The sequence below is a fragment of the Erythrolamprus reginae genome, chromosome 2, assembly GCF_031021105.1.
Source record: "Erythrolamprus reginae isolate rEryReg1 chromosome 2, rEryReg1.hap1, whole genome shotgun sequence".
NCBI classification, from domain to species: Eukaryota; Metazoa; Chordata; class Lepidosauria; order Squamata; family Dipsadidae; genus Erythrolamprus; species Erythrolamprus reginae.
This window is the reverse complement of record NC_091951.1, coordinates 32,729,788-32,742,316: the sequence shown is the minus strand read 5'-3', so window position 1 is coordinate 32,742,316 and position 12,529 is coordinate 32,729,788. Positions and strand designations below refer to the sequence as shown.

Here is a 12,529-nt window from a genome sequence, read left to right as displayed (position 1 = left end):
CTTGTTAATGTATGAGTAATGCTTGTTTACCAAGGTTGGGCACACACAGAAATGTTTAGGTTGAGATTAGTTGTGAATAGCTGCTCAGCCACACAGAGATATACTAACTTGAATTAAAGTTTACTTTGGGAAATAACATCTTCAGATAAACAATCCAAAATCATACACATAATAAGTCAGAATAACAATCCCAATATTAAGTACATAATCTTTCTTACCAGTTCCCTTGGTCATAATCAGCGAACAAAAACATCAAGCCTAAACACATTTTAGCTGTAATACATAACTACAATACAGAGCATGCAGAGAATTGCAGAGCAAGCCTAAGAGTGAATAGCCATTAACAGTGAGTAGCCAGACAAAGAGAAACAGAGAGGGTGGCTCAGAGAAATAGGCTAGCTCCCTCTTGTGGCAGTCTGCAACACCTGCAGCTAATATACTGCCAACCCAACAATTATGGGCAGAGTCCTAACACTGCTACAAAGAAGAGGGGAGCAACCTATTCTCCAAAGCACAGGAGGGCAGGACAAGAAACAATAGATGAAAACTGATCAAAGAGAGAAGCAACCTGGAATTAAGGAGAAGCTTCCTAACAGTGAGGACAATTAACCAGTGGAACAGCTTTGCTTTCAGAAGTAACCTCATCACTGGTGGTTTTTAAGATGAGGCTGGATACCAACCGGTCTGAAATGGTATAGAATAGTGATGGGGAACCTTTTTTCCTCGGGTGCCGAAAGTATGCACATGTACGCTATTGCACACAAGAGGTCAGTAAGGGGAGTGCATAAGTGCACCAGAGTGCCTTCCAACCCCTGCCCTAACGTTTCTTTTTATTTTATTTATTTGTTTGTTTGTCAAACAATTATAGGGAGTTATAAAAGAAAGAAAATGTCCAGAGATACTTTACTAGAAGAGCCCTCCATTCCTCCACTCACAACAGAATTCCCTACACAACTGGACTTACAATCCTAGGTTTAGAAAGCTTAGAACTTCACGACCTAAGCATAGCCCATAAAATCATCTACTACAACGTTCTTCCTGTCAACGACTACTTCATCCACAACAACACACAAGCACACAACAGATACAAACTTAAAGTAAACTGCTCTAAACTCGATTGCAGGAAATACAACTTTAGTAACCAAGTAGTTGATGCATGGAACTCACTTCCAGACTCTGTAGTATCATCACCTAACCCCCAAAACTTTACTTTTAGACTATTCATTGTTGACCTCTCCCGATTCCTAAGAGGTCAGTAAGGGGCGTGCATAAATGCACCAGAGTGCCTTCCATCCCCTGCCCTAACGTTTCTCTTTTTATTTTATTTTATTTATTTGTTTGTTTGTTTGTTTGTCAAACAATTATAGGGTGGCAATTTGTACAAATGAAACATTAGATAAGTAATGATAAAAAGTAATGATAGAAGACTATAGGACAGGGAACGGTAGGTACAATGGTGCGGTTATGCACACCCCTTACAGACCTCTTAGAAAGTGGAGACTATCAATTGTAGATAGTCTAAGGTTAAAGGTTTTGGGGTTAGGAGTAGAAACCACAGTCAGGTAGTGCATTCCAGGCATTGATTACTCATTGCTGAAGTCGTATTTTTTGCAGTCTAGTTTGGAGCGGTTGACGTTTAGTTTAAATCTATTGCGTTTGCGTGTGTTGTTGCGGTTGAAGGTGAAGTAGAGATTTTACTACCGGTAGTATCATAAATATTATATCTTTTATATTATACCATATCTATTATATACCATAATATTATATCTATTATATTATACCAATACGTACGTGACAAAACAAACAAATAAAATTAAATTAAAAAATCCTATCCTATCCATTCCATTCCTATTTCCAATTCCATTCTGTGTATTGGAAGTGCTGACCCTTTGGAGAACTGCATGCAACGAAATTTCATTTTAACCTACGCCAATTAGCGTGCACTTAAAACGACAATGAAGCAATTTTATTATTCTGCGATTCTTCTAATAATAGAGAACAGATGGGGGGGGCAGCGGGAGGGAGGCACCCTCCCCTCTCTCCCGCTTGCAGTTTCCTCCCCCTGGTGCAGGAAGTGACAACACGTTCGCAACCGGGTCAGCTCGGATTCCGCTTTCCTCGCCGCCCACCCCTCGCAAACTCCGCAAAGCCTGGGGCTTTCCAGGGAAGGCGCATGGGATCCGCGCAATGGGGAGGTGGAGGGCGTTGTGGCGGCCTTGGGGCTGCGGCCAGAGCAACCTCTCGGCGCCTACGGTCAGTTCCAAATAACTCTCCTCCGCCGCCCCTTCCCTTTTGTTTTGTTTTTTGTTTGCAAAACGGCGAAGGTTAGCAAGGCGTGCAAAAGTTTAAGGCGGGAGGGGTTTTGTGTGTGTGTGGTTTTTTTGCAACGATTGCCACCAGCGCGCGCGGACGTGCAGAAGGCAACGTTTGCCCACGGAGGCGGGGGGGGGGGGGGGAAGATCGACCCTGCAATTTGGGGGCAGGGGGGGGTGATCCACAAAGTTAAGGGGAGCCGCGTGCAAACGGTCCTGGAAAGCGGTCCCGTGCAAAAAAAAAAAAAGCAAAAGCAGCCGGGATCGCGTGCAAAGAGGCTTTCCGTGCAAGCGCTTTGCTTTTAAGCGCAAAAGCTCCGCAGATCCAGATGGCTGGCTTTTGTCCATCGCGCGGGGAAGAAGGCGGCGGTAGCAGCACCCCCGTTTGTATAAAATGAAGCGCATTTAAAATCGCCGTCTTCTTTCGATTGGGAGCTATAAAAACCTCTGATTTGGCCGCGCGGTCTCAAAGGCGAGGTTTGGTCTCGGGTTATAATATTTGCGCTTTTTCATTAGAACCGCCTTATAAACAATGCAGTTCTAATAATAGGATGGCATATGGCCGAGCCCTGCTGGCATTCAATCGTGGGTTAATTACCTTTCGGGAAGGAGATAAAACCCGTTTAAATACAGGTTTGCTGCTGGAGATCGCGTTAAGACTGCATCAATGTGGTTTTAAATTGTTTTTCTACACTGTTTATTGTTGTAAGCCGCCCAGTCCTTCGGGAGTTGGGGACATACAAATTATTATTATTATTATTATTATTATTATTATTATTATTATTATTACTATTACTATTACTATTACTATTACTATGATTACTATTATTATTATTATTATTATTACTACTGCTACTATTATGTTTTAAAATAAACATTACTAAACAATTAAAATAAACAAACATGTTTGCCATTGGTTGAGGTTTTTAGTACCATTCTTTCTCCTTTATACCTTTTTATATCAATGAAGTATATTTACTATAGTTTGCTCTTATTTAGTTAGTTACATAGTTGTCTTAACACATAAGCCTAGACTGGATTAATACTTGGTAAGGAGAAAAAGAAAGGTAAAGGTAAAAAAAGAAAACAGGGAAAATAAAGAGATACTATTGGCCAACTTTCCATTGACTCATGTATGCAAATTGTTCCTATTATTATTATTATTATTATTGATAATGATAATAATAATAAAATAATAATAACAACAACAATAGGAACAGTTTGCTTAAATATGTGAGTTATTATCATTATTATTTTACTGTTTTTTGTGAATAATAATAATAAAAGATTAGATCTGCTGAAAAAACGAAGGCCCCCAGGGGGAGGAATAAGGAGTCAGATAATCGGCATATGGCATAAATTACCGCGGGTTGGTAAAAGATTGGTTAAGTTTTCCTTAACAAAGGTGCCTCTTTTTTTCTGGTTGGTGTTCACCACCAGACTTTTTTTCATTCCAGTTTTCCTACTTATAACCAAACTCTAGAGTCTGCTAAATAAGCAATGATACTCTCTGGATTGGTGTCTGGGATGTTGGGCGGGTAGGAGGGAGGGAACAGTTTCTCTGAAATCTTTGAAAGTTTAGTAGTTTCTGGTCCTTGAGAATTGGGAGGTGTACAACCTCCCAATAGAAGATATAATAATTTTATTCCATTGATTGATTGATTGATTGATTGGATTTGTATGAGAGATTTGGAGATTCGTATTGTTACAGATCCATCTCTGCCTTGGTGTACAAGCATTTTAAGGATCTTTTCCCCACATTAAGAAAACATTTAATAGTCAAAAGTTTTAGTTAAGGATAGTGGAAATCAGAGGGTAGATTCTCATGTTGTGCCAAGCCATGGTTTTAACCATGATTTATTGAACTTTATTGAGTTCACATATTATGTTAAGCCCTTAGCTGTCCATTGATGAGAAATTCCCTCACTAAACCAGAAGAACCAAATTCTAGATTTAAAAAAAATTGATTGGGGAAAATACAGGAACAAGGAAAAGGATGGTTACACAAAAACTCCAATTGAAATCAATATACAGTGATCCCCCGCTCGTTGCGAGGGTTCCGTTCCAGGACCCCCCGCAACGAGCGGGTTTTCGCGAAGTAGCGCTGCGGAAGTAAAAACACCATCTGCGCATGTGCAGATGGTGTTTTTACTCCCACAGCGCTAGCGAGGAACCGAAGATTGGGGGCGGCGCGGCTGTTTGCCGCCGGCATGGGGGGCTTCCTAGCAGCCCCCCAAACCCGGGTTGGGGGTCCGGGGGGTGCTGGCAAGCCCCCCATGCCGGCGGCGACATTTTAAAATAGCCGCGCCGCCCCCAATCTTCGGCTCCTCCACGCTGGCTATCGGCGCTTTCGAGCTGAGTCCGGGAGCGAATTCTCTTCCGGACTCAGCTCAAAAGCGCCGATAGCCAGCGCTAGCGAACGGCTCCTCCGCGCTGGCTATCGGCGCTTTCGAGCTGAGTCCGGGAGCGAATTCTCTTCCGGACTCAGCTCAAAAGCGCCGATAGCCAGCGCTAGCGAACGGCTTGTCCACGCTGGCTCTCCGCGCTTTCGAGCTGAGTCCTGGAGCGAATTCGCTTCAGGACTCAGCTCGAAAGCGGCGAGAATGAACCGCGTGGGCGGGCGAAGGGCGGGCGGCAGCGAGGAGTTTGCGTGGGCGGTGGGGAAAACTCCTCGCTGACGCCAGCAAGAGGGGGAAGACCCAGGGAAGCCGGTTGCCATCTACGCATGCGTGCCCATAGAAAAAACGGGCACGCATGCGTAGATGGTATTTTGACTTCCGGGTTGAAAAATAGCGAAGTACCCTGTTCGCAATGGTTGGGGACGCAATAAACGGGGGATCACTGTAATCTGTTTAAATGAACAATTTTACCTCCTTGAATTAAGATGTTGGATTCCCAAACAGGTGGGAGGTTCTCACCAGTTGGGAGAAATGTCATGGGGGCCTTCTGGGTGGAAGTTGATAGGCAGGGATGTCTTTCTTGGTTCTTCTTTGGAGTGCTTCTCTATTTTACAGAAGGTGGGAAGGTAGATCAGAGCCAATCTCTTTGGGCAGAGTGGCTTGTGTTTTGTCCAATCGAAGCCAGTCCTCTTTCTCTGATGTCTTAGATCTAGCTAGCAAATCAAAAATTACCTTAATGGTTAGACCAACCTTCATAGCAAAGTGGAGTATCAAGACATTTACAAGTAGTGTAGTGTTTAGTTTGTATTATATCAGTGGAAATCTCATTTGAGGAAACAAAAATCTGAATCCCATTAGGAATAGGAATACTGTAATTGATTAATAAGATGGGGTGCTGTTATAAATATTATATATATATAATATATAACTAACTATATAACTAACTATATATATATAATATATAACTAACTATGTAATTATGCATGTCTTTGAGATATATGCAAGGTATATGCACTGATATTTGTATGAATATGAAATGAAAAATAAAATAAAAAACTTTTAAAAAAAGGAATTCGTGCAGAACGCAGCCGCGAGAGCCATCGTGGGGCTTCCAAGATTCGGCCACGTTTCTTCAACACTCCGTGGCTTGCATTGGCTGCCGATCAGTTTCTGGTCACAATTCAAAGTGTTGGTCGTGACCTTTAAAGCCCTACATGGCATTGGACCAGAGTACCTCCAGAACCGCCTGCTACCGCACGAATCCCAGCAACCGATAAGGTTCCACAGAGTTGGCCTTCTCTGGGTCTCGTCGACTAAACAATGTCGTTTGGCGGGCCCCAGGGGAAGAGCCTTCTCTGTGGCGGCCCTCTGGAACCAACTCCCCCCCCCCCGGAGATTAGAACTGCCCCCACCCTTCCTGTCTTATACTGACTCACTTATACCGCCAGGCATGGGGGAGTTGAGACACTTTTCCCCCAGGCTATTTTTTATACAGTGGTACCTCAAGATACGAACCCCTCGTCTTACGAACAACTCGTGATACGAACCCGGGGTTCAGGAAAAATTTGCCTCTTCCTACGAACTTTTTTCGTGTTACGAACGCCAAACCCGAACTTCCGGGTTCAGCGTTCGGAGGCTGCTGGAAAGCCGCCCGGCTGTTTTAAAAGGTGACAGCCGGCGGCGGGGCTTCTTTCCGGGTTCGGGAGGCCACTTTGGGGTTTTGTCTGGGAGAGAGGGCAGGAGGTCCGGCGCTGGGGGAGGGAGTCAGGAAGGTCCTCCTGCTCTCCCCCCCCCAGCGAAAAACACAGAGACGGTCTGACAGGCAGGGAAGAGCAGCCTGGAGCAAAGGGAGTCTGAAACCGCCGGCGGCTTCAGCTTCCCATTGCTCCGCGGGCGGCGGCTGACAGCCTTTGTATATTTGGCTGGGGGGGGGAAGCAGGAGGCGCAGGATCGGCGGGCGTGGGGCGAGGCAGCAGGTCTGCATCCTGGGCGGGCGGCGGGCGAGGAGGCGCGGCCGAGCGGGCCAGCGAGGGTGCATCCAACTTGAGGGGCTGGCGGGAGGAAAGGGAATGCCACGGGGCTGGGCTCGGCTCCCCCCTCGGCTCCCCCCCTTACCAGCCTCGCCGCGGAAGGCTCCATTCTGTTCCCTGAATGGAGACCGCCGGCCGCTCAAACAGGTAAGGGGGGGAGCCGAGGGGGGAGCCGAGCCCAGCCCCGTGGCATTCGCTTTCCTCCCACCCGCAGCCGACTGACCGTGGGCTCCTTCCCGACCTCGGAGAGCTTCCTGGTTTTCGTGAGCTTTCATGCCCTGGAAGCTCTCCGAGGTTGCGAAGGAGCCCACGATCAGTCTCGGCTGCGGGCGGGAGGAAAGCGAATGCCACGGGGCTGGGCTCGGCTTCCCCCTCGGCTCCCCCCCTTACCAGCCCCGCCGCGGAAGGCTCCATTCTGTTCCCTGAATGGAGACCGCCGGCCGCTCAATCAGGCCGGCAGGGAACAGAATGGAGCGTTCCGCGGCGGGGCTGGTAAGGGGGGGAGCCGAGGGGGGAGCCGAGCCCAGCCCCGTGGCATTTGCTTTCCTCCCACCCGCAGCCGAGACTGATCGTGGGCTCCTTCCCGACCTCGGAGAGCTTCCTGGTTTTTGTGAGCTTTCATGCCCTGGAAGCTCTCCGAGGTTGCGAAGGAGACCACGCTGGGCTCGGCTTCCCCCTCGGCTCCCCCCCTTACCAGCCCCGCCGCGGAAGGCTCCATTCTGTTCCCTGAATGGAGACCGCCGGCCGCTCAATCAGGCCGGCAGGGAACAGAATGGAGCGTTCCGCGGCTGGGCTGGTAAGGGGGGGAGCCGAGCCCAGCCCCGTGGCATTCGCTTTCCTCCCGCCCGCAGCCGAGACTGATCGTGGGCTCCTTCCCGACCTCGGAGAGCTTCCTGGTTTTCGTGAGCTTTCATGCCCTGGAAGCTCTCCGAGGTTGCGAAGGAGCCCACGGTCAGTCGGCTGCGGGCGGGAGGAAAGCGAATCCCCCGTGGGCTCCGTTACATCTTCCGCTGCCAGCCAGGCCTTGCTGGCGGCAGCGGAACAATCGCCTTCCTCCCGCCCGCAGCCGACTCTCCCAGGCAAAAAGTTGCCGGCATTCTGGGATGATGGGGCCGGACTTCCCAGGCGGAAGGCGTGCCCCTCTCCCCGGCATCTTTTTGCCTGGGAGAGAAGATGAAATGCCGCTCGTAGCAGCTGCTAGGAGCGGCATTTCACTTTCTCTCCCAGGCAAAAAGTTGCCGGCATTCTGGGATGATGGGGCCGGACTTCCCAGGCAGAATGCGTGCCCCTCTCCCCGGCATCTTTTTGCCTGGGAGAGAAGGTGAAATGCCGCTCGTAGCAGCTGCTAGGAGCGGCATTTCACTTTCTCTCCCAGGCAAAAAGTTGCCGGCATTCTGGGATGATGGGGCCGGATTTCCCAGGCGGAAGGCGTGCCCCTCTCCCCGGCATCTTTTTGCCTGGGAGAGAAGGTGAAATGCCGCTCATAGCAGCTGCTACGAGCGGCATTTCACTTTCTCTCCCAGGCAAAAAGTTGCCGGCATTCTGGGATGATGGGGCCGGACTTCCCAGGCGGAAGGCGTGCCCCTCTCCCCGGCATCTTTTTGCCTGGGAGGGAAGGTGAAATGCCGCTCGTAGCAGCTGCTAGAGCCGCCGGCATTTCACCTTCCCTCCCAGGCAAAAAGAAGCCGCGCTGCTGCTCCAGTCGCCCGGTCCTCTCCTGCCTCCCGCGCCGATGTTCCCCATTGCGTTGGGGGCCGCCAGCCCCGAATCGGATGCAACCTCACCGCTACCGCTGCCGCCGCGCCCACTGCTGGCCCCATTCTCGCTGGAGGTCTAGCCGGAGCCAGGTCCGCTCGGCCGCGCCTCCTCGCCCAGCCGCCCAGGATGCTGACCTGCTACCTCACAGCGCGCCCACCGCCGGCCCGATCCTGCGCCTCCTGCTTCCCCCCCCCAGCCAAAAATATAAAGGCGGTCTGCCGCTCCCGCGGAGCAATGGGAAACTGAAGCCGCCCGCGGTTTCAGCCTCCCTTTGCTCCACGCTGCTCCGCCCTGCCTGTCTTTGTGTTTTTGGCTGGGGAGGGGAGCAGGAGGACCTTCCTGACTCCCTCCCCCCAGCACTTCACCCAGGACAACAGGCAGGGCGAAGCAGCGTGGGGCAAAGGGAGGCTCAAGCCTCCTTTGGTGGTGGTGGCCGGCTTCCCGGTTTCTCAGTTTTGGGCTTTCACGCATTAATTGCTTTTCCTTTGATTCCTATGGGAAACAATGTTTCATCTTACGAACTTTTCACCTTACGAACGTCCTCCCGACACCAATTAAGTTCGTATCTTGAGGTATCACTGTACTTTGTTTTATGTTTGGTATGAATGTTGCTGTTTGGTTTTTAAATAATGATAGGGTTTTATATGTTTTTAATATTAGATTTGTTCCACTGTTATATTGTTTTTATTGCTGTTGTGAGCCGCCCCGAGTCTTCGGAGAGGGGCGGCATACAAATCAGTTAGATAGATAGATAGATAGATAGATAGATAGATAGATAGATAGATAGATAGATAGATAGATAGGAATAGTAGGAATAGGAAGAAGAAGAATAAAACAGAACAGTTGGAAAGGGACCTTGGAGGTCTTCTAGTCCAACCCCCTGCTCAGGCAAGAAATCCTATATCAGTGATGGTGAACCTTTTTGGCACCGAATGCCCAAATTGGAACAGGCGGGCATGTGTGTGTGTGCTGGAGGGGTGAAAACCCAAAAACCAGCTGGCTGGGCACACGCACATGCCTGATTTTGGGCCTTTTGGGGGAGGGTGTTTTCAGGCCATTTTGGGAACCAATTTTTGGACTGTTTTCAGGCTGTTTTTGGAGGCGTCTTTCCATTGGAGTGCCAAAAATGACCGGAAAATGCCCCCCACCCCCAAAGGCTTAAAAATTGGCCTGAAATACAGCCTGTTATATTTTGCTGTTTTTTTGCCATTTTCCTGTGCTGTGGCGGCGCCGCGGAAACCATAAGAGGTGCTGGCAATGGCACACACATGCCCACAGAGAAAGCTCCGTGTACCACCTCTGGCACATGTGCCATAGGATTGCCATCATGGACATGGTCTATTTCAGACAAATGGTTGTCCAGTCTCTTCTTAAAAACCTCCAGTGTTTACTTGTGCTTCACAGTGCATAATAACAATAATTTATTAGATTTGTATGCCTCCCCTCTCTCTTTTTATTTGATAAAAAAACCAAACAAACAAACAAATAAATAAATAAAATAACTAATTTATTAGATGTAAGTTGGGTAGTTAAGGGAGCATAGTATCTAATGCCTAAAGAGTTTTAAACAGTTACATGTTAAAAATAATTACAAATGTTTCCCTTTGTCATAGAAACATAGAAGACTTGTGGCAGAAAAAGACCTCATGGTCCATCTAGTCTGCCCTTATACTATTTTCTGTATTTTATCTTAGGATGGATATATGTTTATCCCAGGCATGTTTAAATTCAGTTACTGTGGATTTACCAACCACGTCTGCTGGAAGTTTGTTCCAAGGATCTACTACTCTTTCAGTAAAATAATATTTTCTCATGTTGCTTTTGATCTTTCCCCCTCCTTTGTCCCTGCAAAGGAGCCCTTATTTTCCCATGCTTTTGTGACTTTTCTTCCATCATTATCCTGTGGGAAATCCAAGTTTGTTTGTTTGTTTGTTTGTTTGTTTGTTTATTTATTTATTTATTTATTTATTGGATTTGTATGCCGCCCCTCTCCGCAGACTCGGGGCGGTTCACAACAACAATAAAAACAATGTATCACAAATCTAATATTAAAAAGTCTCTAAAAACCCCTTATTTTAAAAAAGCAAGACATACAGCAAATTGCGATACTGGGTTCAGCTATTGGGTTCCTACCTGGATGGGGGAGGGGAGGGAGACAGCGTTGCGGTAGTGAAAATGGAGGTGAGCGATGGGTCCACGTGTGCGTTCGAGCGAGATTTTCCTTCTGTGTTGCATAGGAAGAAAAATCTTGCGAGAGGACATGCACACTCGCAAGATTCCAGCGATTTTTGGTGATTTTTTTTTACTTTTGCAGATCGGAGCAAAAGTTATTTATTTATTTTTATTATTTATTATTATTTATTATTTATTATTTAGATTTGTATGCCGCCCCTCTCCACAGACTCCGCAAATTTGCTTCTTGTGTGATTTTGGCGACATTTGCTGATTTTATTTGCTTCTGTGCATGTGCAGAAGCAAAAATAAAATGGTGAAAATTGCCAAAATCTCATGCTCATATGTATACTCACACAAAATTTGACTTCCTACATATGCGCGGGAAGCAAATCCCGTTCTGACGCGCACGCATCGGGGTCTCAGGTAACTCCGCGAGAAGCACACCGGTAGCGGCCATAATTGCAATCCACCCCTGTCCGTGTCCCCCCATGGAGGTGCACCTCACTATTAGGTGGCACAGCAGGTAGAGTGCAGTACTGCAGGCCACTAAAGCTGACTGCTAGATCTGAAGGTCAGCGGTTCAAATCTCATCACCGGCTCAAGGTTGACTCAGCCTTCCATCCTCCTGAGATGGGTAAAATGAGGACCTGGATTGTGGGGGCAATATGCCAGCTCTGTTAAAAAGTGCTATTGCTAACATGTTGTAAGCCGCCCTGAGTCTAAGGAGAAGGACCTCGATTGACCTCTCCAGGTTCCTAAGAGGCCAGTAAGGGGCGTACATAAGTGTACTGGTGTGCCTTTTGTCCCCTGTCCAATTGTCTTTCCTTTCTCTCACTTATCATATATATTTTCTTTCTTTCATATATCCTCTCCTCTAAGTTCACTTTACCCTTATATATATTACTACATGTCTATTTTTCTTCCTATGTATTTGTGTATTGGACAAATGAATGAATGAATAAATAAATAAATAAATAAATAAATATAAATAAATAAGGGTGGCATTATAAAATCAAATCAAATCACATAAATACATAAATAAAATACTGTATTTGAGAAAAACTGGACTAGATAAACCTTGAGCCACCCCGAGTCTTTGGAGAGGGGCAGCATACAAATCTAATACATTGTTATTAATTATTATTATTATTATTATTATTGAACCCTGTTCATTTCATTGAGGTGGCTGCATCGTGGGCCTTATTTAGTGATGCCTCTTAATCCAAGTGAAAGCCTCCAAGTTCAGAGCAAGGTAGACGGGGGGAGTCAATGGTTTTAATGAACTGATCCCTAGAAAACATCATCTGCTGTTCCTAGAGCTGGGCTCCAGTCCTCTCCGATCAGTGGCAAAGGATATGAGACAGGAAAATATATCGAGAGAGGGTGAGAGCATAGAGAATGACTTTGAACAGCAGAAAGGTTGAGCTGCTAAGGTCAGATTAGAAGGGCCTGGAGCCAGGCCAAGAATGCAAGGTGAGTAAACATGTCAAAGAAGCCCCTCCCAAGTTCACATGGAGATAAAGTGAGGAAGGTGGAAGCACGTTGAGACTTGGGAAGGTTCTATTGCTTACAGCTGTTCCAATAACTGTGATTCTGATCTACATGGCTATAGGACAGTGATAGCGAACCTTTTTCCCCCCCCTCAGGTGCCAAAAGGGCCCATAATGCAATGCCTTCCCCCCTGCTCTGCCCCCACATGTGTAGGCCTCACTGAAGCCTCCGTATTTTCACTAGGCCCGTTGGATCATTTTTCTCCCTACCCAGGCTTCAAGAAAGCCTCTGGAGTCTGAGGAGGCTTGAAATGGTCTCCCTTGCCCTCTGGAAGGCCGGAAATCAGCTGGTCAGAGTGCACATG

At 47.4% G+C, this 12,529-nt stretch overlaps 1 protein-coding gene across 1 annotated transcript in view; it reads left to right on the top strand.

Annotated features, from left to right (window-relative positions):
- Positions 1–2,057: 2,057 nt before the first annotated feature.
- LOC139160134 (carnitine O-acetyltransferase-like) overlaps positions 2,058–12,529 on the top strand; it is a 76,010-nt gene continuing 65,538 nt past the window's right edge. The window contains exon 1 of the mRNA XM_070737692.1: positions 2,058–2,253. Within this exon, the coding sequence (XP_070593793.1) occupies positions 2,188–2,253 (66 nt within the window). The 5' untranslated portion in view covers positions 2,058–2,187. The remainder of the gene's footprint in view (positions 2,254–12,529) is intronic.